We start from the raw sequence: 19974 nt of genomic DNA on the forward strand, positions 1-19974 counted from the left end.
TTCTGGTCGAAGAAGGCTCCGGTCGCGGAAATGGCTGCGAATAACCAACTCCTAAGACGTCGTCAACTTGTGAATATACCGAAGACCTTTTCAGTAACCGGCATAGTGATGATTTGAGATGCCGGTTCCCACGGAATTTGAAATCGGTCATCGCGACCAGGTGAACGTGATTAAATTCAATTTCTACGGTAATCGCATTCTCACGGCTTCCTCCGATCATCGCGTCAAGGTTTGGGACCAGAACGAAGCCGGCTGGGAGCTAATAGATACATGGCGCGCCCATGATGCTGAAATTTACGATGTCAGTTGACTGATGGTTTGCTGTTGACCATGGTGGGGCGTGTCGCGCATGGTATATTAACAAGAGACTTTCGCAAACAGGCAGCATGGAACGGTCCGTTTACCGGCCAGCATATCGGCACTGTAGGCAATGACATGAAGTTCAAGCTCTGGCAGGAAGATCTTACGCAGCCTCCCAACTCTGGACGCCGTTTTCGCAGCATTTTTCGATTGACCTCTCCCGTTCGCACCCCCTATGTTTCCCTCGATTTCCGTAACATCGACCTTGACTCGTGGCTTGCGGTCATCACCCGGGATGGTCTTCTTACAGTTCTTGAGCCGGTCGGAGGCGACACCTTGGCCGAATGGCAACAAATTGACCAGTTCCGAGTTTGCGCAGAACCTCAACGTGGCGAGGAGACCAGCTTCAAGGTCCAATTCCATCATGATCCGTTCGATATGACACATCTTGTTATGCCGTCGTGGGACAGCAAAAGCCTCTCTCTGGTAGTTGCAGCAATGGATACTGTGAAAGTCTATAGGATGGGCGCCGATCGGCAGTTCTACCATGCTATTGAACTTACGGGGCATCCCTCTCTCGTGCGCGATGTCTCTTGGGCTCGCGGTTCCGTACGCGGGTATGATTTAATTGCGAGCGGTTCTAAAGATGGCACCATCAAAATCTTCGAGGTTTATACATCTACGGCAAGCAATAATGTTGCAAACGGGGCTAGTGAAGGTGCAAGTTCGACCAACTCTCAGAGGGCATCGCCAATGCGCCCCGCAACTCAATCTGGAATCGGGTCTGCCCTTGCGAGTCGAACCACTGCGCCCATTGCGGATAAGCAAAGAAGCGGGAGAAGCGCCTTCGAGCATACATTTAAAGAAGTGGGATCTATCGATAGCAAGCACGCATGTGTGTGGCAGGTTCAGTTTTCTCATGCAGGTATTCAGCCCTTATCCCACAATACCAAGACTGAGCGGTCAAAAATTGATAAGATGCTGTAGGCGACTGCCTTATGTCCTCTGGGGATGACGGTATGGCTCGATTTTGGAAACGGGCCGTCTCAGGAAAATGGCTCGAGTTTGCAGAGGCAGATATGACAGAGGAGTATGAACTGCCTCTAGTCTATGCTTTATGCAGTAACTAACATCTTTGACAGGTCATAGTTCTATTTAAAGACGGGACCCCGTTTTCGGCGTCAGGCCACATCACCAAACCGATCTTTTCCTCTTGCTTAACCCGGAGTACGGCGATAAATAGGGCATGGTTATCCTTCTTGTAACAGCATGATACCCTTCAATACGAATGATTTCCTGGTGGTATTTCTGTTTGTTCAACGAAAGTAGCTTTTCAACAGATAGTTGGGCGATAATAAGTATCAACAATTAAACCCAGCCCCACTGAGACATTCACAAATCCAAAGCACAGCAGCTTACAGGGAAGAATAGCACATTTACGTATTTAAAAGGTATGTCTGGACAGCAGGTGACTCCCACGACCATTGAAACAAGCCTTATGCTCGGGTTCAAAGAAGCCATTTAAAATGCCCGTTAAACAGAGAGAAACATATGAAGTACATCCCTCTCCGTTTTCGTCTAGTACGCCAATATGACCTGGCCATCCTATGGGATAGAGGAAATTGGAGGTTGATTATGCGTTCAGAGGTATTTTGAAAGTGTGAAGAAAGAAAAAAAGAGAAGGGAGAAAAAAGGTAAGTAAAATCGAAAAGGTGAAGGTTTTGTGCAGCTGGGTTTCACGTGATTCACGGACTTTTTACGGGCCGAGCATTGGCGCCATCGGGCACTGTCTAAAAATTTCCTCCTGCTGCAAATTTTCACCCTTTCAAAAGTCGATTCAAGGGAATGGTCAACTCCCAGTTCAGCTGGAAGAGATGAGATCCACAGTCTCGATCTTATATGTCCAGGTGATGCCACCACATATTACGATTAATGATGTTTATCCCAAGTCGATCTCCGGATACTGCCTCCGCCTTCGGGATTTCTGAGATATGAGTTTGTGCGGAGTTCTTTAAAAGATTTCCATCCCTTCGAAAGTCACACAACTGATGCAGTTCCATTTCCGGGAGCAGCAGCAAATGCTCTATTACTTGTTTTCCTCGTCGTGCAAACCTTATAAGTGCTTGGAAAAAGAAAACCCACAACATTGCCAGCATCTTGAGCTCTTTTCAATGGCCACTGATGCATACTTCGTTCAAAAGTAGTGGAAGATCAAATTCATAACAGTTTTTTAGCAGGAACTGTCGTCTTCTCCACCCTACTGCTTATATTTCGTTTTGCAGTTAGGACTAAATCAAGGACGGACATCCATCGGTCTATATTCTCCAATTTTTGGTTGATGGCTGGAGGCCAATGTTTATGCTTCGTGGTTACACCGATACATGTCTTAGATGATTAGCAATACAATCCAGTTTACTCCGTACTCTTGTTATCATTTGTTAGCCGAAACCAGGACCTTCCCAAGTCGCCGCATACCTCACCTCGAAAGAGATACTCTTCGACGAAAAATGAATCAGTTTTGCTTTGCCCACCTTTATTTGGGGATTTACAGAACGAAAGCCGTAACATGATACCCAAGGCACTCTCAAGTTTGGGCCTGAAACATTTTGAAGACGCCTACAGAATCAGTCATGAAGAAAGCAGCTTGAAGATTCCATCACTCATGTGGCTACGAAGGCACCCAAGCTACAGCCTACAGACCAGGTAGAGACTTAATACCTTAATATATAATTACGTAGCTGTGATCCCTTGGTATTCTCATCCCAGCCAGAGTTGCTTGGTGGGTACAACTACATCAGTGGAACAAACTTCTCACGAGGCAATACTGTACCTCCAAAAACTCCGGAACTGGCCTGTGGTAACTACACAGGACGGTGGTAGTACGCCGTCACCGTTCTAAGATAACCACTACTAGACAACCATGGTAAAAGGTCACCGTGACAAAGGCTGGATTGAAATACGTAATCTTCAATTCAGTGTGAACTCGGTCCCCCCCAATCAGGTCCTCTGGGGCGGCGCCTTTTCCCGCGACAGCTGGGCTCATCACCCGTCGGGAGCGCCTACACCACGGTTCCCGACGGGATTGGGCGGCACATGCGGTAAGTTCCGGGGTGGTCCTCAGCACATTCCCACGGACGCTGCGTGCTGTGAACGAAGGAACGTTGGCAGCAAGCACGTTTGGCGCTTCTGTGTTGGGTAAGCTCTCTGCCCCCAGGCGGCGAACAATGACGATGACTCTCGCGTTCTGGGCTTTCGAGTCGCGGTCGGCCGAGGCGTGGCTTAGCTAAGCTCGGGGACAACATTCCGGATTAGGCAGTGGTCAAGCGTTTCGTATGAATTCTGATTGGCCTGTCGGGGCAGCAAGCAGCTCCTGATGGGCCAATCACAGCGCGCCCATTCCCCGGTTCCGCTCTCAGAGAGACATCCTGGATCATAAATCTTCCACCAGCATCTCCTCCCGACTCATCAATCTGTTCAATTCTCCTCTCGCTGTCATCAAAGCATCCGGATACAGGCCCTGTTCATCCGTTGACTTCAGGAAAACATGGCTTCCGCTGCGCGAACTCTCACCAGAGCTTTTGCTCGAGCCACTCCAGCAACCTCTTCTGCTCGATCTTCAGTCACCCGTAGCTCACTTCGCTTCTCTGCTCCCGCCTACACTTTCCGCGCGTCGTCTCGCAGGGGCTACTCCTCCGGCGCTGAAGGTGGAAAGTCGTCCTCTGGCCTCATCTGGGGTCTTGCAGCCGTTGCCGCTGGTGGTGCCGGTGCTTTCTACTACTTGAACGGTGACCACCTGTCCTCGAATTCGGCGAAACCTACTATCATCTCCGACCCAACCAAGGAGGACTTCCAGAAGGTTTATGATGAAATTGCAAGACTTCTTGTAGAGAAGGACGATTATGATGATGGAAGCTACGGACCTGTAAGTTGTTTGTTTTTCTCCTCCCCCCCGTTTTTCTTGAAAACACAGATTCGCTGATGTGTATAATTTTTTTCCCCCCTCCCAGGTCCTTGTTCGTCTCGCCTGGCACGCTAGTGGTACCTACGATAAGGAAACTGGGACTGGAGGAAGCAATGGCGCTACCATGCGCTTCGCCCCAGAGTCTGACCACGGTGCCAATGCTGGATTGAAGGCTGCTAGAGATTTCCTCGAGCCAGTAAAGAGTGAGTATTAAACGGCACTTTGCTGGGGTATATCTTTGCAGAACCACGTACTAACTCTATGTCTCTGTCTTCCAGAGAAATTCCCTTGGATTTCTTACTCCGATCTCTGGACCCTTGCTGGTTCTTGTGCCATCCAGGAGTTGGGAGGACCTGACATCCCATGGCGCCCCGGCCGCAAGGACGCTGATATGACTGCCTGCACACCTGATGGTCGTCTTCCAGATGCCTCCAAGGATCAGAAGCACATCAGAGCTATCTTCGGTCGTATGGGTTTCGATGATCGCGAGATGGTCGCTCTTTGCGGCGCTCACGCTCTCGGCCGTGCTCACAGCGACCGATCCGGCTATGATGGACCATGGGACTTCAGCCCTACTGTTTTCACCAATGAATTCTTCAAGTTGCTTTTGGACGAGAAATGGGTCCAGAAAAAGGTATGCTCTCCTGCCCCTTCCCTTCCTTCGCTGCTCAAGCTGTAGCTAACCCAATGAACAGTGGAACGGCCCTAAACAGTTCACCGACAACACCACCAAGACCTTGATGATGCTTCCAACAGATATGGCTTTGATTAAGGATAAAGAATTCAAGAAACACGTCGACCGATACGCCAAGGATAGCGATGTCTTCTTCAAGGAGTTCTCCGATGTATTCGTCAAGCTCCTTGAGCTGGGCGTGCCTTTCACCTCCAAGGCTGAAGACCGCTACGTCTTCAAGAGAAGCGAGTAAAAAGTCGCATATCAGGAGCGTCCTGTACCTTTTTTCTTTTTTTTGGTCAGACTTCTAACCCAATGTCTTATGCCCAGATTAATTCATGTTCCTGTAGTTAAAAATCAAACAGATGGTTCTCAGTTTTCCTTCGTTTTGAATTTCTTACTGTTCTTTTTAATTGTTCCTGCCTTTCATCCTTGAATGCTAGATTCAGCGTACCCCAAATCCTCTACTGCTAAAGTCCCTTGGCTTTGGGTAAAAGAAGGGGCTTTTCTTGATCGACTCTCGCATTTTACACTCAAACTTTTGCAAAAAGGGATGGCGAATTATGAGTCCATGCAAATTCTGAAACAAATATAGGGAAGAAAGATCGCAGCTCTTTATAAGATGAGGTTGTGCACTTCTCATGTGTCCAGGAACTTGCGGCATTTTTCGCCGCTAGCCCAGTCCGAAAAAAAAAAAAAGGAAGGGTACGAACATCTGCCCAACCGTTTAACAGCCACTGGTTCCACCCGCCATGTGGCTACCTGATGGTAACTCTGGCCAAAAAGCCCTGGTATTTTGGTATGCTTTGAACACGTCGTCGATGGGATGCCATCAGCCCGGCCCTTGTGTCATGCTTAGTCACCGATCCGAGCGGCACAACTGCCGTATCCCCGCCATAATTTTTCTCTGTTCCCCCCTTCCATCGGCAGCTACAAAGTGGCAAAACGGTATGGATGGACTCCTGCATAACAATCCGCAAATCTGTCCTATCTGAGCAATGACTGCCCCAGTTGGAGAATGGGTATTGCTTACTACTCACTATGACATCCTCGGGCTGCCGCGCCCTCCAGCCCTACTCCGACAACCGGATTTGAAAGCGGCTTACCACCGCGCTCTACTAAAACACCATCCAGATAAGTCCGGCTCTTCGACTCCCTCAGAGGACACTTCATCCGGGTGGACTGCTACTCCCGTCGCCAAATCGGGTTTCCAAGCACCCCGAACCTTCACCGTGGACCAGGTGACCATGGCATATAAAGTCCTCTCCAACCCACGCGCAAAAGCTGAATACGATCGTTCCCTATTATGTCTCGCTAGCGGTGCAGGCGGCCAGCACGCCGTGGATAGCGAAAGCCAGCCGTTTCGCACCGGATTAGAGGTGCTTGATTTAGACGATATGGAGGTCGGAGAGGAATCAGAAGGTGCCGGCTTTTGGTATCGGGGCTGTAGATGCGGAGACAAAAGGGGCTTTTTGGTCCACGAAGAAGACCTAAAGAATGAGATGGAGAGGGGGGAAATAATGGTCGGATGTCAAGGGTGTAGTCTGTGGGCCAAAGTTCTTTTCGCGGTGGATGAAGAAGATGTGCCGGATGCGGGGAATGACGAGAATTGTGTGGACGGCAAGTCTTGAAAAGCTAAAAACAGCCTATGGGATCTTATTTTCGTTTATGGGAGTGCAAAATCGGCGGGGAGTCCATGCTACATCGCTTTTTAAGCAAGGCTTCGCCGCGAACGGCCGGACGAAGCATGCCACGACTTAAGTGGCCCACAAGAATACTACCTCAGTGTCGAAGGTCAACGCCAGATCTTCGATATCGACGAAGGTGAATAGCGACTTTTACCGGGTTGAGAGTTTGCAGCGCCGATATTCTGTGATTTATAGCGGGAACCAGGATGGATCTAGAGATGCCGGATCGCGCAGTGAGCCAAGTGTTAAAAGACGGAAGCAAATACGACTTATCCTCCTTGCAAAGCTTACTATCCTAAGTGAAAGGAGGGAAGTTAAGGATGTATGTACATAACTGAAGGGTCGTATATGGAGGGTTATATGTAGTTTTGAAGACTATGGAGACAGCATCTCAGCCAGGTGTATCCCACGCAGCAGCTACAAAGTCCTTGTTTAAATCCAAAATGCACGCCGAGTCGCCCCATGTGATCCCAGAGGAACTTATTATGTACCCATATGCTGTGTGGAAGTACCTATTGAGTGGGTGGTCGAGCATTTGATTCGTGTGCCTGGACTTGATTGCTGTGCTTAAAAATCAACCCACGCATTCCAGGCACTTTGGCTGCCTATAACGTCACGCTCAGTCCCTCCATTCTCTTCCAACCACCGAGCAACCACCGTCAAAATGGCCAAACCGGTGTCCATCACGTCCTCGGAGCAGTTTTTTCAGTTGCTCACATCTACCAAAATCCTTATCGCAGATTGTAAGTTCAAGTGTCGATCCCCTTACCCTCCAAAATCAGCTGTTATCCCCGCCCTACCCCGCGCTCGAAGTTTCATTCGGCAGCCTTTTGGAGAACATCTGCACTGAGTTCGGCCTTGCAGGCCCTGTACGGATCACATTTGCTAATCTAATTTTCTCTTCATGATCAGTTTATGCCGATTGGTGCCAGCCATGCAAAGTCATCGCCCCGGTTTTCGAGCAATTGTCCACTCAACTATCGCGTCCAAACCAAATGTCATTTGTCAAGATCAATGTTGACGAGCAACAGGAGATATCCCAGGCCTTTGGTGTTACTGCGTAAGTATAGAGTTATCCGGGTATCAACCCTCTCTAACGGCTGTGGGAGATGGCCCCCGCTGATACGCGTAATATCTTTGGGTTCTACAGAATGCCAACATTCCTGATATTCAAGGACGGCGACGTTGTCCAAACGATCCAAGGCGCAAACTCAAGAGGTCTCACCGATGCAGTCAGGAAATTCGCCGCGGGTGGCGAAGGCGGAGACACTGGCGCAGCGGCTGGTGGTGAATCCTCAGAAAGTGGAAGCAATTGGTTAGGAGCTGCTGTTCCCAAGGGCTACCAGGACATCACCGACCAGGTCGATCTCAAGGGCATAGACTTATTAAACTGCGACAACGACATTGGACCTGGAAAAAACATTTTCGAGAGGTCGCAGCCTTCGGCACTCAAACCAAAGGCCAAAGAGGAGAGCAAACCGGACTGGGTGGAGAGTGACACAGACGAGCAGCTGATGCTGTTCATGCCATTTAACGCGTCGCTGAAGATTCATTCATTGCATATTACCTCTCTTCCTCCAAAAGATGAGGACGACGAAGTCCCCATGCGCCCTAAGACAATAAAGCTATACACGAATCGGTCACACATTATCGGTTTCGACGAAGCCGACGATGTTCAGCCAACGCAGGAGGTTACGATTGAGCCTAGAGACTGGGATGCGAAAACGGGAACTGCGAAGGTTGACCTGCGCTTCGTCAAGTTCCAGCGAGTTGCATCTTTAGTCGTATACTTCGTAGACGGGGACGGGGATGGTGAAAAGATCCGAGTTGATAGGATACGACTCTTTGGTGATTCGGGAGAGAAGATGGAGATGGGAAAGCTGGAGAAATTTGGCGAACCAGGAGGAGAGTAGGCTAAACAGAGCAGCTTCTTGAACAGCCTGCCGCGAGACCTCTCTGCAGCAGATAGCTACAATACTGATTGGGACTCCGGAGGGTCATCGTGAAAATCTCTGACCTCCAAAGATCCAATGACGAAGCCAGGCAAGGTTGCTACAAACACTTCTTGACGGAACCTGTGTCCCATTCATTCATCGGCAGCTTCATCAGAAATCTAGATGGAGGGGATATCATGGGTCAAGCTTGACTGAGTATTGTATTAACTATTAACTATATTTCTCTCACACAAGCTATGTAGAGCTCATTCCACCAAACACCCTTCTCGTAAGTGTCAAGAAGGATGAGCAAGTTTGTTCGATCCCAAACCAAATGGCCATTTCCCCAATAAGGACGCACAAGTACAAGTCACGAAGAACTTCCCTCGGGGTCCCTCAAAAAACGACCAGTAAAGTACGAATCGATGTGCAATTTCCGTTTCTCTGGAACGCAGCCGACACCTAATATAATCTCATCATTGTGGTCCTGAAGAAGGGCCAGATGCATAGGCAACACGGGTGAAATTTGGGCTGCGTACGCCGCACGAGGAAAAGAAAAGAAGAAGAAAATTTTCAAAGCGGTTGTGGGCGCTGGCGGTATTTAAAGAAGATGGACTAAGCCGTAATAGGATTAGCCGATTATGTATTATATAATCATAAGTTAGATTATGTCAGCAGATTGTTGTGGAGCTCTCCGACAGAGTTTTCTGGCTTTCTTCCTCTTCTTTCTCTTCCTTTTTTTCTTTCATCAGGGCTTATGATGGGGTACACTCTGTGTATCTGAGAAATTTTAATAGGAAGAGACTGAAGCTCTGTTGAGCGATGATCTCAATATGACATTTCCTCTGAAGCCTAAACTTGACTGCTGTGGTTCGGTGAGCAGCCTACTAAGAAAGCCAATATTTGTGAATAATTTTCTCTGTTCCCAGGTCTGTGATTATTGTGAATCATTCCACTACCCAACGGATTAATGATCTGATGATTTGTACGGAGTACCTGATGGTCAATTGGCCATTTGCTTGTGATGAGAAATTCTTATAAGAGATTTGGTGTCACGTTTTGAGCTTTTTGTCTTAGAAGAATTGTGCCATTGAGACTGTTCTAAAGCGGATTCACACGGCGGACACGGAAATAATGAGAGAATGCCGATACCCACAGAGGAAGAGGAAAAGAAATATAAAGCATAATGTGGCTAGTGCCTTGTTCATTCACACATAGCCTGCGCTAGGATGCAGAAGAGTTCGCCAGTGAAAGTGCTCGACATAGTCTCTTTCCCTTGTCAACAGCAAACCGCCATCATGGTGGCATTTGCGAGGGCTCTGAATGGGCAGTCAGTTACCCTGTTTTGTTGTCTAGTCCCTTAATAAGTAGCTGGTAGCCAGATAGGCAACTTATGTTTCGAAGAGCATGGCTGAATAAAGAATTCTGCTGTCGGTATTGAAAAGGGCGCTCAAAGCTAACTACGAGTCCTTCTCGACAATCGAAGCCCCATTCCCCTGTTCAATGGAGCACCATTATTATGCTTTGATCTTAAAGAGGAGAAATGACTTACCGGTATTGATCTTAGCCTGACTCCCATCCTCGTCGGCCACATGTCTTGGTTGCAGAACGTTTGGGGCCGAGAGCAGGGGCGTATCTTTCAATGCATTTGGGAACTGCTGTCATCGGACAAAGAGATGATGACGGTGGACTTAACGCCGGGAGGCGGGAGCCTTCCCGCCCGTCAGCTGAGGACCCGCCAAGTGATAACAATCTTAAGAAAGCTGAAGCTCGGGAATCTTGAGAGGAACCTCATTCATCCCCAAAGCCGGGCTCCATCCTGAGAGCAGATAGCAAAACAAACGCAGCTCCACAAAATACCGCGCTGTGGGTAAGTATCAACAACAGCCGATACGCAAATCGAGAGAAGAGAGTTTTGGAGCTCTGGCAGATAGATTCTGCAAACACAAAACCCCCCACCGTCGCGCCTTTCGACCGAATTTCCCGCAAGCAGCGCCGTTCCCTTCAACTGGCGTTGAGGATGTCACCATGACCGAAGAAGGCAAAGTAAGCCTGTTTATCATTGCCGAAGAGCTCAGCTCTGCCGCTCACGACGCACTGGCCTTTGCAATGGCGATGAAATCTGCAATTTCATGCTGGAGCGATCCCGTTCCCGCAAGCCGCTTTTGCAGAGCCGAATCTATTTGATGGGTCCCGGGAATTGAAGTTCATGGCGTCCCGGTGTGCTTTTAGCCAATTACCAAGTTGTGTTCAGTGGAGATTGTGGGAACGGGGAAAAACAATTGCGGGGAATAGGCAAATTGCAGAAAAAGCGAGTTTAAAGCTTGATGGATGTCGAATTTCGGTACATCCACCCGCGAAGTGCTTTTGTTGTCTCGAGAGAAGATTTCGTGTTGAAAAATGTGGCGGAGACGATGAACCTTTTTGCTTACGCCATTGATCGCGTAATTCAATGCCTTCCCGGTTGTCACTCGCATGAGAATTAACGGTGAAGCTCGGGGGTTTCAACCCGGTAATCCTTCCCTTGGAGCTAGTCAGCCAGGCCGGCTGAGAAATACTCGGTAGCTTCTAGCGATTTGATATTTCCATCCTGCTTCCTTTAGCAATCGGGAGAGTGCTCCATCGCAGAAACCTTACCCTTCTTTGGGTCTCAAACTCCGAAGATTGGAGGTGCTCCGCACGCTGGAGACTATCAATTCAGTGGGTTTTAGGGAGGTAGGCGAGCAGGGTTGGGAGCTTGGCCCGTCAAGATTTCGCTTGGACACGTCGCCCAAGGAGTCTTATTTTGATAACCCCAGACAAGCGTTCCATGGTCCTGTGAGGGGAAAGCTCACCCTCTGCTCCGTACATGATTTCAGTTCGTAATATCGGTCGTCAGTTTTGCAGCTCCAACAGGTATCGCTGGTTTTTGCAAGTTAACATGATCACGTCTTCTCGATCTTGAAACTCTTTTTTTTTTTTTTTTCCCTTGGTATCCTGGCTGTGGGATCAGTCCAAATATAACCAATAATCGTCTCCACTCGCTGGTCATCCTTGAAAGTCGAGAGTCGAGGTCCAATTGCCAAGTTTTGCCGAGTCAAATGTTCCACTGTGGGCATGCAGGAACACGCAAGGAAGCCTTCTGGAGTGTTTCATCTGCTTACGGGGGGAGGGTTACAGAGACCCAGGATTATACATAGAAATTGCCCAGAATTTCTCGAAGGATATCGAGAGCAGGGAAAAGACAAGGTCAGTGATGCTAATTACTCCCATTCGATCCTTGTTGCTTTACGACTCATCAACAGCGATATCGCGGGTGGTGGAAGGGATATTAGGATGATCGCTTCCCGCTCTTCGAGGTTATGTCGTACTGTAGTCCCAACGCGTTGCTACTGCTGCAAAGCGGTGGTTTGCCCTTGGACGTTCCTTGCAACCCCGTATCTCGTACAGGAATGGTTTTGAGACTAGAAGTGGGTTCCTGATCAGAATCGGAGAATTTGGCGCTGCATCGAAAGAGTTCGCCAGAATAAAAACAATATTCGCCTCGATATCGTTCGAGCTAAACTAACTCCTCCCAGACTTTTGGGATTTTGCTGGCGTGTTCTGAGACATGTCAAGTGGGAGGCGAAAATCCAGACGGATCGATTCCCACGAACGCGCAGACTACACCCATTGGAAAAAGAAGAGGCTTTCTGACATATCAACAACCAAATGTAAGTATTTTCTTCCATCTTGACCGTTTAAGATCTGCAACATGCATGTTGTTCCTGTTTCACTGCTCGTCCACAATTCCCAGAGCGCTGGGATTAATATTTCATGTGCTTTGCTTTGGTGGCCCGTTGAAACTTACGATTTCACATGCCTCGTTCTCGGCTGTTGGCCCCCCGAAGCCAAGGTAAACTTCCAGTGCTCAAACACTACCCACCGAACTAGTTAGTTGTTCATATTCCTCGGATTAATCGCGAGTGTCCATCGACACATCTTAGCAGAGTCGTATTAATCCTTATCCCAGTTCCAATCATGGGCCTACGGAGAACGCGGTCAGAAGATTGCCGTCCATATGTACGGGGTTTGTACGGAACGTGTACGGAGGACGGAGTTTGCCAGCCTCTATTTATTATTTTCTGCCCCCCTTCCCTTTCGTTGTTGAATCGTAAAAAGTCTGGACAACGGTAACTGGTTCAGGTACCGGCCGACTTTAACTCAATTACGCCCAGGAGCCAGTCGTTGGCCGGAAGGTATCAAAGCGTCCTTCGCTGATCGATGATTTGCAGTGCACAAAATCCGGAGGATGCTTGGACACTTTCGTGGTTTTAAAAAAATAAAAAGGTGCATTGACCATGCAGATCACCACGATCTCAGAGGAGAGACTCGTGTGATATTCTGTGACCTTTTTCTCAAAAGTCCACATCGCAAAAGCTTCTCAAAAATGACTCCTCGTGCTATTTGACAAACGATGTGGTCGGCTTCTGAGAAGCGTAGTTAGATAGGCTGGCTGCATCCCCGGTGGAAAGTCAATGTCCACCGTACCGTATGTTCTTGAGCGAAAAAAAGAAAACAAAAGTAGAAAAAAGAAAAAGTTCAATACAATCTGTAGTGCAAGGTTTTCCAGTGACTTGCAGATGAGAATTGCGTCGTATTCAGATTTACAGAGTACTTTCTGGAACAAGAACAAAAGTGGCTCGAAAACTGTTGAATATCAGACATTCGGGTTGAGCTTCACACTGGTGTGGAACAAAGCAAAAGACCGAGATACTACGTATCCTCCCAGGGCTGGTCAACGAGGACTTGAACGAAGTAAGTACCCGGTGTGGCCAAGGACAATTCAGCTCGAGGTTGTGCTGCATGAGGCATCGACGCCTGCGTTTCTCTCGTTTTCAATCTTCCGGATCGCTCGGCCAGAAAGCTTTCCCATTCCCCAAGGCAGACAGCCTGTCTCAATTTTCTATGGCAAGGACATCATCAAACCGGAGCCAATCCCGCGGACACGCGACAGCAAACAAGCTCTAAACTACCCACCCAAACCAACCAGTACCTTTCCCATGAAAAGAGAACGTGCCAGCAACAGGTCTCAGCAACAACAACCATAACAAAGGAAATTGTCGATCAAGAAGCCTCCACCACCGCCGTTGATTCGCGTGAGAAGACCGCCTCACCAAGCCTAGATAGGGAGTGAGAAAAGAGAGAGTGTGTGAGAGAGAGACTGAGGACGGATGGTTTGTCGTATTTCTCCATCGGTCCCTCTGAAACGGTTGTCTGGCCTGTGACTGCTGAAATTCGTCTCCCAAGCCTTCAACCGCCTGGTTAGAAATGAAACCTGGGACAGATTCCGATAGAACCTTATGCGTGGGCTAATGCAGGTGCACGCAATTTGGCTGCTCTTTGCTTTTCCTTCATTCCCGCTCTGTTGTTATGTTGCTCTGAGCGTCAAATTTCACATTTTTTTCAGGCTGGCCCTTCTCCAAGGCGATCTCGCCATTTTCTTTTCTTTTGCTTTCACTCTTTTCTCATATTCCCACCTCCCAGAGATAATCATAAGCATGGGACTGTATCACCGACAGAGCGGATATATGGGGTCGCGAGTCACCTTGCCTCCGCGAGCGAGTCGCAAGGTTCACCCGTGGGCAACGGCCTTTTTCCGTGACGGTGGGAATCGAGCGCAGGAAGCTCGAAGCACGAGGGACCTTGATGGTCTGCCTTGGGCATCCCAGGTACTCCATGCCACGATTGGCCAGAGCCCGGCTTCCGGCGTCAATTTAAAGCTTGGCCAATCACTCCAAGGGCTCACGGCCAGCCGGGACGACGTGGTGTGAATGGCCAGGCGGGAGGGCATGCGTTACGCCAGTCGACACCCCTGTAACGCGGTTCAACCTCCGCATTTCATTATGATTATTGTTCCCCAGCGGGCCCCTCTTGGCGGCCGAACCCGATTCGACGCAGCAATAGGAGGACAAGCACGACTCACAGGCTCCGCGAGCCCACCAATACCGGCCCGCGGTTGATCCTGCTCGCACACCATGCAATCACGCCTGATTACGACTGACGCCTGTTTATTTTTTATTTTTTTTGCTGACCTCCTTTTTTGACTTCTGGCCCATCGTCCTCCGGCGCACTTCCAGCAGAGAAACCCCACCCTGGTTGGTTTTTCTGGTAACTTCGGCCCACACCGCTCGAAACCATTCATTTGATGGCTTCTCCCAGACGCGGGAATGCGAAGAGGCATCATTCAGGGCCTGCGGTGCGCTCATGTTACTTCCAGAGATTCAGCTTCGTTTTTCGTTCTTCGGTCTTCGGGCCACGCTGGCCTCGGCTGAGCGAAGTCACTCATCTCCCAATCCACAACATCACGATATTCTGAGACTCAAATGGAGAACAGAACAGGAAAAAAAAAAAAAAATAAAAAAATTCCGGTCGAACCAAATACTCCGTACGGAGTACACTAAGAAAGATGAAAGAAAACGGCTTTTTTTTTTTATTAAACTAGAAAAGAAAGGTATTCCTGTGGGTATCGATGGTAGTTACAATACATGACATTATTGTAATGCATGCACTTCCTCCGTGCTCCGTATACAACACACACACCACACTCACACCACACACCGAGACTCCCTCTCTCTCTTAGTGGCGAAAGGACCTCCATTTTCTGCGGAGAAAAAATTGACTTATGAGCGGCCGGCCTGACCCTAATCTGTGGCTCGTTAGTTATGAAACGCTGTGACTGGTTAACCATCTCTGGCCACTAGGAGTTGAGCAGGCCGCCGGGGATCAGCAGTCTAGGTGGATTGGCTCTGCCTCCCACTGCGCTATCGTCCGAAGAGACGGCCCCAGGCCACCTTGGACTAGGGTACCAGACCTCGCTGACAGGGTCTTGGACCGCTGTAGCGTCCACTTAGTGAGTCGCGTTGACCCCTCTGGGCGGGAAAAAAAAGGCTGCGAGGGAGGGAACCCCCCGCCCAAGCGAAGGCCCTGGGTCGTTCATGCTGGACAATATGGCCACGCCGGGTCCTGTAACATCTGATAGGCAATTTATTCTGCTTGCTTGGGCTTGGATTCGTGCGTCGCCTCTTCCCTCCTCCGTTTCCTCTCTCTCGACTAAACCGACCAGACACCACCACCATCACGCTCCCTTTTTGATTTTTGCCGCTCGCTCTTTTTTATCTTTTTGCCCATCTTGAACTATTCTGTTGTAATCCACCTTTGCCTGGCTTTAATTCGTCTCTTCCACTTCGCCTACTAAACGTTGGGCGGAAATATAGTTCCTCTCGCTCTCTTCACTATATTACCACCCAGTGCCAGATTCCTCTCTTTTCTGAGTCTTTCCTTTCCCTCTTCGTCTCCTCCCGCATTTGTCGCTCTCTGTTGATGTTGCTCTCCTTCTAATACCACTGTTATTACCATTCTTATTATATTATATACATATATATCTATTTTTTCTTTTTTGCCCCGGATAATCATTATAACTCCCGATTTCGTTCTTCTATTGCGTCCCTTGCCGTTTGCCTCCCCTCGTGGCATGACTCTCTCATCGGATGCACCTCAGTCCTTCATTTTTTGAAACACAAAAGACGACAAGCACAGATATACGTCCCTGATAATGCGTCTCTGACGATTCCTGATCTCGATCAAGAAAAAAAAGGATCAAGAAAGCCCACCAAGCGCATCTCCCGCAAAAACCTACTCCGGTCGCAGGTAACCACATACTTGCGAGCTTCTTGCATGCCTTCCTCGAGCCGACCCATCGATTCTCTCCTTCAAACAGTCACTCCTTAGCACTCTGCTGCATTGTTGAAATTCCTCACGCTCCTTGAGCCCTCGCGCAAACGTCGTTTAAAGAGTCAGCAATACTCCTTTGCAAATTAATATATACCCCAGGCATTTTCAGCACCGATATTCGTGCGGAACTTGTCGATCTAGTCGTAATAACTTGAGCCACCACCAGGAAGAAAAGGAAAAATAAAAAGTAAAAAATAAAAAAAATAAAAAATAAAAATAAAAATAAAAAAGGCATCCTCGTACGGTCGCTGATTATCTTTTCCCGCCAAACTTTTCTCGCCATCCGTTGCACGGCAAAAGAAAAAGGGAAAGGAAAAATAAAGGGCCCAAGTCTTGACGGTACGTTTCGCAGTCGCCACGGACAACGTGGCCCTGACCCATTCACCGGTTTGCTTCTTTTTTTAATTTATTTTTATTTTCCTTCTCTCTACTTCGGCTGGGGCTGATCCAGATATAGAAGCCGTTGACCACTATGGATGCATACACACTCCAGCCTGGTCCTGCAGGGGGCCAACCTTCGTTCTTCTATTACAACCCCGATCCCGATGCTCACCCGGGACAGCATGGCTATTTTTCAACCCACCCAGCCGAAATGCACCCAGCAAACAACCAGCCAATCTTTACCCACGATCAGTATTGCCCGCCCCAGCAACCGCAGATCTCAGAACAGCACCACCTGCTCCACCAGCCAGGACCAATGCAGCCCATCGCACCGAAGAACTTCCTCAACGACGAAGCGATGCTGAGCCCAAGCGTGTCGCCGCGACCGCTTCATATCAAACCAAGCATCCTGCTTCACGGTTCTCCGGGAATCCTCCCGATCGACACCAACTGCATGACGGATTTCCATACGTTCCCATCGACACCTCCGTTGTCCACGTCGGGAAGCACGATCAGCAGCCCTCCGTCGAGCTGTGGGATGTTGCACACCCCTGTCAACGGTGGGTTCTACCGCATTGAAGGCATCGAGGGCGTGAAAGAAGGATGCGAGGGAGATGTGACAACGGAAATCTTAGCCAGTGGTGACTGGACACGGTCTCATTCCCCACCATTGACACCTGGTAAGTTGCATTTTGAATTTGTGTGAAGAAGTCCCAAACAAAAAAAAAAAAAGAAAAAGCGTTGCGCATATGGATATCTTTCCGTCGGCATCTTTTTTTCGGAGAGGTGTTGAGAAAAAAAAAAAAAAAAAAAAAAAAAAGAAGAGGGCAGCGCCAAGCCAACAAACTTTGGTGACTAATCCACTTGGGTACTCGAACACCAGTATTCTCCGTGAACTGCTAAAATATTAACGGTGAAAACGTCTTGTCAGACGGGCGCTGACTATTTTCTTTATCGCAATGTTTAGTTTACATCCATCCTCCTGTCAAGTCTGCATCTCCAGCTAGCGAAACCGTTAGCTACAACAGCGAGGAGGGTTTCTCCCAGGTGTCTACAAACAATTCTTGCCCCTCGCTTTCTCCATCCCCGTCCCCGGTCCTCACGTCCTTGACTTTGAATGAGACAACATCAGCCTCTCTTCCACCACCCCAGTGCAGCTCGGATTTCTGTGATCCCCGTCAATTGACAGTGGAATCATCAGTCTTTTCTGGCTCCGACTTCCCGCCACTCCCGTCCCTCAGCTCCAGCGAAGACGAAGACAGTGAAAAATTCCTTCTCAGCGTAGTTGGCGCTTCGGAGAATTCGGACGGTAACGCAGCCAACAGCTTCACCAATCCAATCAACACTGTGCACGCAGTACCTTCCTTGCCCTCATTTGAGAGTCTTTCGGACCTTGATTCCGACGACGAATTTGTGAGCGGAATCGTCAATTTCACCGTGTCCGACGACACATTCTACGTGGGCGACAAGCGCCGACGAATTGCTCTATATCCATCTGATGATGATGACCTGATCAGCGAACAAAGTCTAGAAGATTTGGAGGAAAACGAACTTCTTGCTCAGCCAGATTTGCACATTCTCGATTCCGAAATGCCACAGCCAAGCCCGACCGAGGTCGAGCCAACGAAAGCAAAGAAACGCTCAAATTCACGGAAGTCAACGAAACGCTCGACGTCGTCCATGAGCAACGAGCGCAATGCGATTCTCTACGAGACTGAAGGTAACATGAACGGAAACAATGCCAACGGAGATGCATCGGCCACCCAGCCTCAACAACAGTCTGGTTCCCCCAACCAAGAGAATTCCGGACCTAAACCTCCCTCTGCCAATGCTCCCGGAGCTCCTGCACATCCCCCAGTTGTCCCCGTCAGCCGTCGCGGTCGCAAGCAATCCTTGACAGACGATCCTTCTAAAACATTTGTGTGTTCTCTCTGCTCTCGTCGCTTCAGACGCCAGGAACATCTCAAGCGCCACTATCGTTCACTTCATACTGAGGAGAAGCCATTTGAATGTACGGAATGCGGGAAGAAGTTCTCTCGCAGCGACAATCTCGCTCAACATGCGCGAACCCATGGAAATACTTCTGTCCTTATGAATGTTGTACAGCCGCGGGAAGCTCGCCCGCCCCCTCCGCCTCCTACGGCCCCGGCGGGCCCTGCACCCGCACCTCCAACGTATGAACAGGACGCCGGTGCACTGGGAGCTGTGCTTTATGAAGCCGCACGCGCGGCTGCATATCAGTCGACCACGAGCGAATCGTCTGATAGCAGTCTCTCTTCTCCCCGAAGCGTCGAGTCCGACCGCAAGCGGCCTATCAAGAAGCGCAAGCGGGAGCAGTCTGGATGATTTTTCACATCTTCTGTATGATATTTCCCTGTTACTAGGATCCCTAGACTGATATCTATATCTGTCTATTTGCAATTGTCTGGTCCAGGCCATCTCATGAAATGAAAGAAATCATCTCTCCGCCCCCCTTTTTCCGTGACAGGGATATACAGGCGTCATAGGTGTGGGCATTTGGAGCATCGGTTTTACTTGGACCCAACTCTGCCGTTGCGAGTTGGGCGCTGTTTGGCATTACCTCTCGAGGAACTCTACTGGTGCTTTGTTTTGAAAGAAAGGGTCATAATATACGCTGCATCATTCTACACTATAGACAAGGGGCTGGAGGAAAGGAGTTCTTGGGATTATTCTTTTTTTTTTTTGATCAGTCGAAACACACCACCATCCTCGAATGATGGGCGGGTGGACTAGGAAACGGGATAAAGCGACGGAGCAAGTTACTCAAATCATAATAGCCATTGTTTTTGTCTCCTCCATCATAATCTCGTCGTTGTCATTGCTGTGTTTGCGTTGATACTGTTATTGGCATCTGCGTTGGATTGGCTAATGGTTGCGTTTTTCCTGTAGATCTATTACTTTTCTTTTGTGTCCAGCCATTGATCCTCACATCTGTGATGACTCTCCTCATCTTTTTATTAACTTTTTTTTTTCTACTTCTTTATTTTTTTTGCTCTTCTCACTATTTTGCCACTTTGTGGACTCCCCTTTCATTTCTTCTCACTTCTGTTGTATAATATTCCCCTTTAATCACTTTTGTCCTTGGTACCAAAATATTCCAATCCGCCCTGCCCTTCTGGCTTTTTCTTTATTCTCTTCTCTCTGGCCTGATTCCCAATCAAGCTTGTCTGATCCTGAACCTTCTTACGTGGCTGGCCACGGCCTCCTTTCCCTTTTTTTTTTTGTCTTTCACTTCAATTCGTCAAGACAACTTTGTCTTATTCT

The 19974-nt window shown here is 48.8% G+C and overlaps 5 protein-coding genes across 5 annotated transcripts; all 5 read left to right on the forward strand.

The window, feature by feature from the left end:
• Positions 1–118: 118 nt before the first annotated feature.
• On the forward strand, positions 119–1902 carry SEH1 (epoxide hydrolase, soluble (sEH); the record flags this gene model as incomplete). The annotated part of the gene is made up of 4 exons (XM_003065024.2): positions 119–301; positions 382–1225; positions 1288–1390; positions 1443–1902. 4 exons carry the CDS (start codon positions 119–121, stop codon positions 1447–1449), a joined length of 1137 nt encoding a protein of 378 aa, XP_003065070.2. The 3' UTR covers positions 1450–1902.
• Positions 1903–3687: 1785 nt separating this feature from the next.
• CCP1 (heme peroxidase) lies at positions 3688–5521 on the forward strand. Its single transcript, XM_003065025.2, has 4 exons — positions 3688–4222; positions 4308–4464; positions 4540–4895; positions 4957–5521. Exons 1-4 carry the CDS (start codon positions 3845–3847, stop codon positions 5185–5187), a joined length of 1122 nt encoding a protein of 373 aa, XP_003065071.1. The 5' UTR covers positions 3688–3844; the 3' UTR covers positions 5188–5521.
• Positions 5522–5859: 338 nt separating this feature from the next.
• DPH4 (Diphthamide biosynthesis protein 4) lies at positions 5860–7044 on the forward strand. Its single transcript, XM_066124505.1, has one exon. The coding sequence runs from the start codon at positions 5933–5935 to the stop codon at positions 6563–6565; it is 633 nt and encodes a 210-aa protein (XP_065980586.1). The 5' UTR covers positions 5860–5932; the 3' UTR covers positions 6566–7044.
• A 220-nt stretch (positions 7045–7264) lies between these two features.
• Positions 7265–9087, forward strand: D8B26_004506 (uncharacterized protein). The gene is made up of 3 exons (XM_003065026.2): positions 7265–7365; positions 7535–7682; positions 7773–9087. The coding sequence occupies exons 1-3, from the start codon at positions 7287–7289 to the stop codon at positions 8533–8535; spliced, it is 990 nt and encodes a 329-aa protein (XP_003065072.1). The 5' UTR covers positions 7265–7286; the 3' UTR covers positions 8536–9087.
• Positions 9088–15641: 6554 nt separating this feature from the next.
• D8B26_004507 (uncharacterized protein) lies at positions 15642–19953 on the forward strand. Its single transcript, XM_066124506.1, has 2 exons — positions 15642–17369; positions 17657–19953. The coding sequence occupies exons 1-2, from the start codon at positions 16781–16783 to the stop codon at positions 19033–19035; spliced, it is 1968 nt and encodes a 655-aa protein (XP_065980587.1). The 5' UTR covers positions 15642–16780; the 3' UTR covers positions 19036–19953.
• Positions 19954–19974: the final 21 nt, after the last annotated feature.

This window comes from Coccidioides posadasii, chromosome 2 (assembly GCF_018416015.2).
Source record: "Coccidioides posadasii str. Silveira chromosome 2, complete sequence".
In the NCBI taxonomy this organism is placed as follows: Eukaryota; Fungi; Ascomycota; class Eurotiomycetes; order Onygenales; family Onygenaceae; genus Coccidioides; species Coccidioides posadasii.

Bases quoted from the DNA above. Each gene is read 5' to 3' on its own strand.
- CCP1 (XM_003065025.2), top strand. From the start codon at position 3,845: ATGGCTTCCGCTGCGCGAACTCTCACCAGAGCTTTTGCTCGAGCCACT. The intron at 4,223-4,307 runs GTAAGTTGTTTG...CCCCCCTCCCAG, and splicing joins ATGATGGAAGCTACGGACCT to GTCCTTGTTCGTCTCGCCTG. The intron at 4,465-4,539 runs GTGAGTATTAAA...TCTGTCTTCCAG, and splicing joins TTTCCTCGAGCCAGTAAAGA to AGAAATTCCCTTGGATTTCT.
- DPH4 (XM_066124505.1), top strand. From the start codon at position 5,933: ATGACTGCCCCAGTTGGAGAATGGGTATTGCTTACTACTCACTATGAC.
- D8B26_004506 (XM_003065026.2), top strand. From the start codon at position 7,287: ATGGCCAAACCGGTGTCCATCACGTCCTCGGAGCAGTTTTTTCAGTTG. The intron at 7,366-7,534 runs GTAAGTTCAAGT...CTTCATGATCAG, and splicing joins CAAAATCCTTATCGCAGATT to TTTATGCCGATTGGTGCCAG. The intron at 7,683-7,772 runs GTAAGTATAGAG...TGGGTTCTACAG, and splicing joins CAGGCCTTTGGTGTTACTGC to AATGCCAACATTCCTGATAT.
- D8B26_004507 (XM_066124506.1), top strand. From the start codon at position 16,781: ATGGATGCATACACACTCCAGCCTGGTCCTGCAGGGGGCCAACCTTCG. The intron at 17,370-17,656 runs GTAAGTTGCATT...CGCAATGTTTAG, and splicing joins TTCCCCACCATTGACACCTG to TTTACATCCATCCTCCTGTC.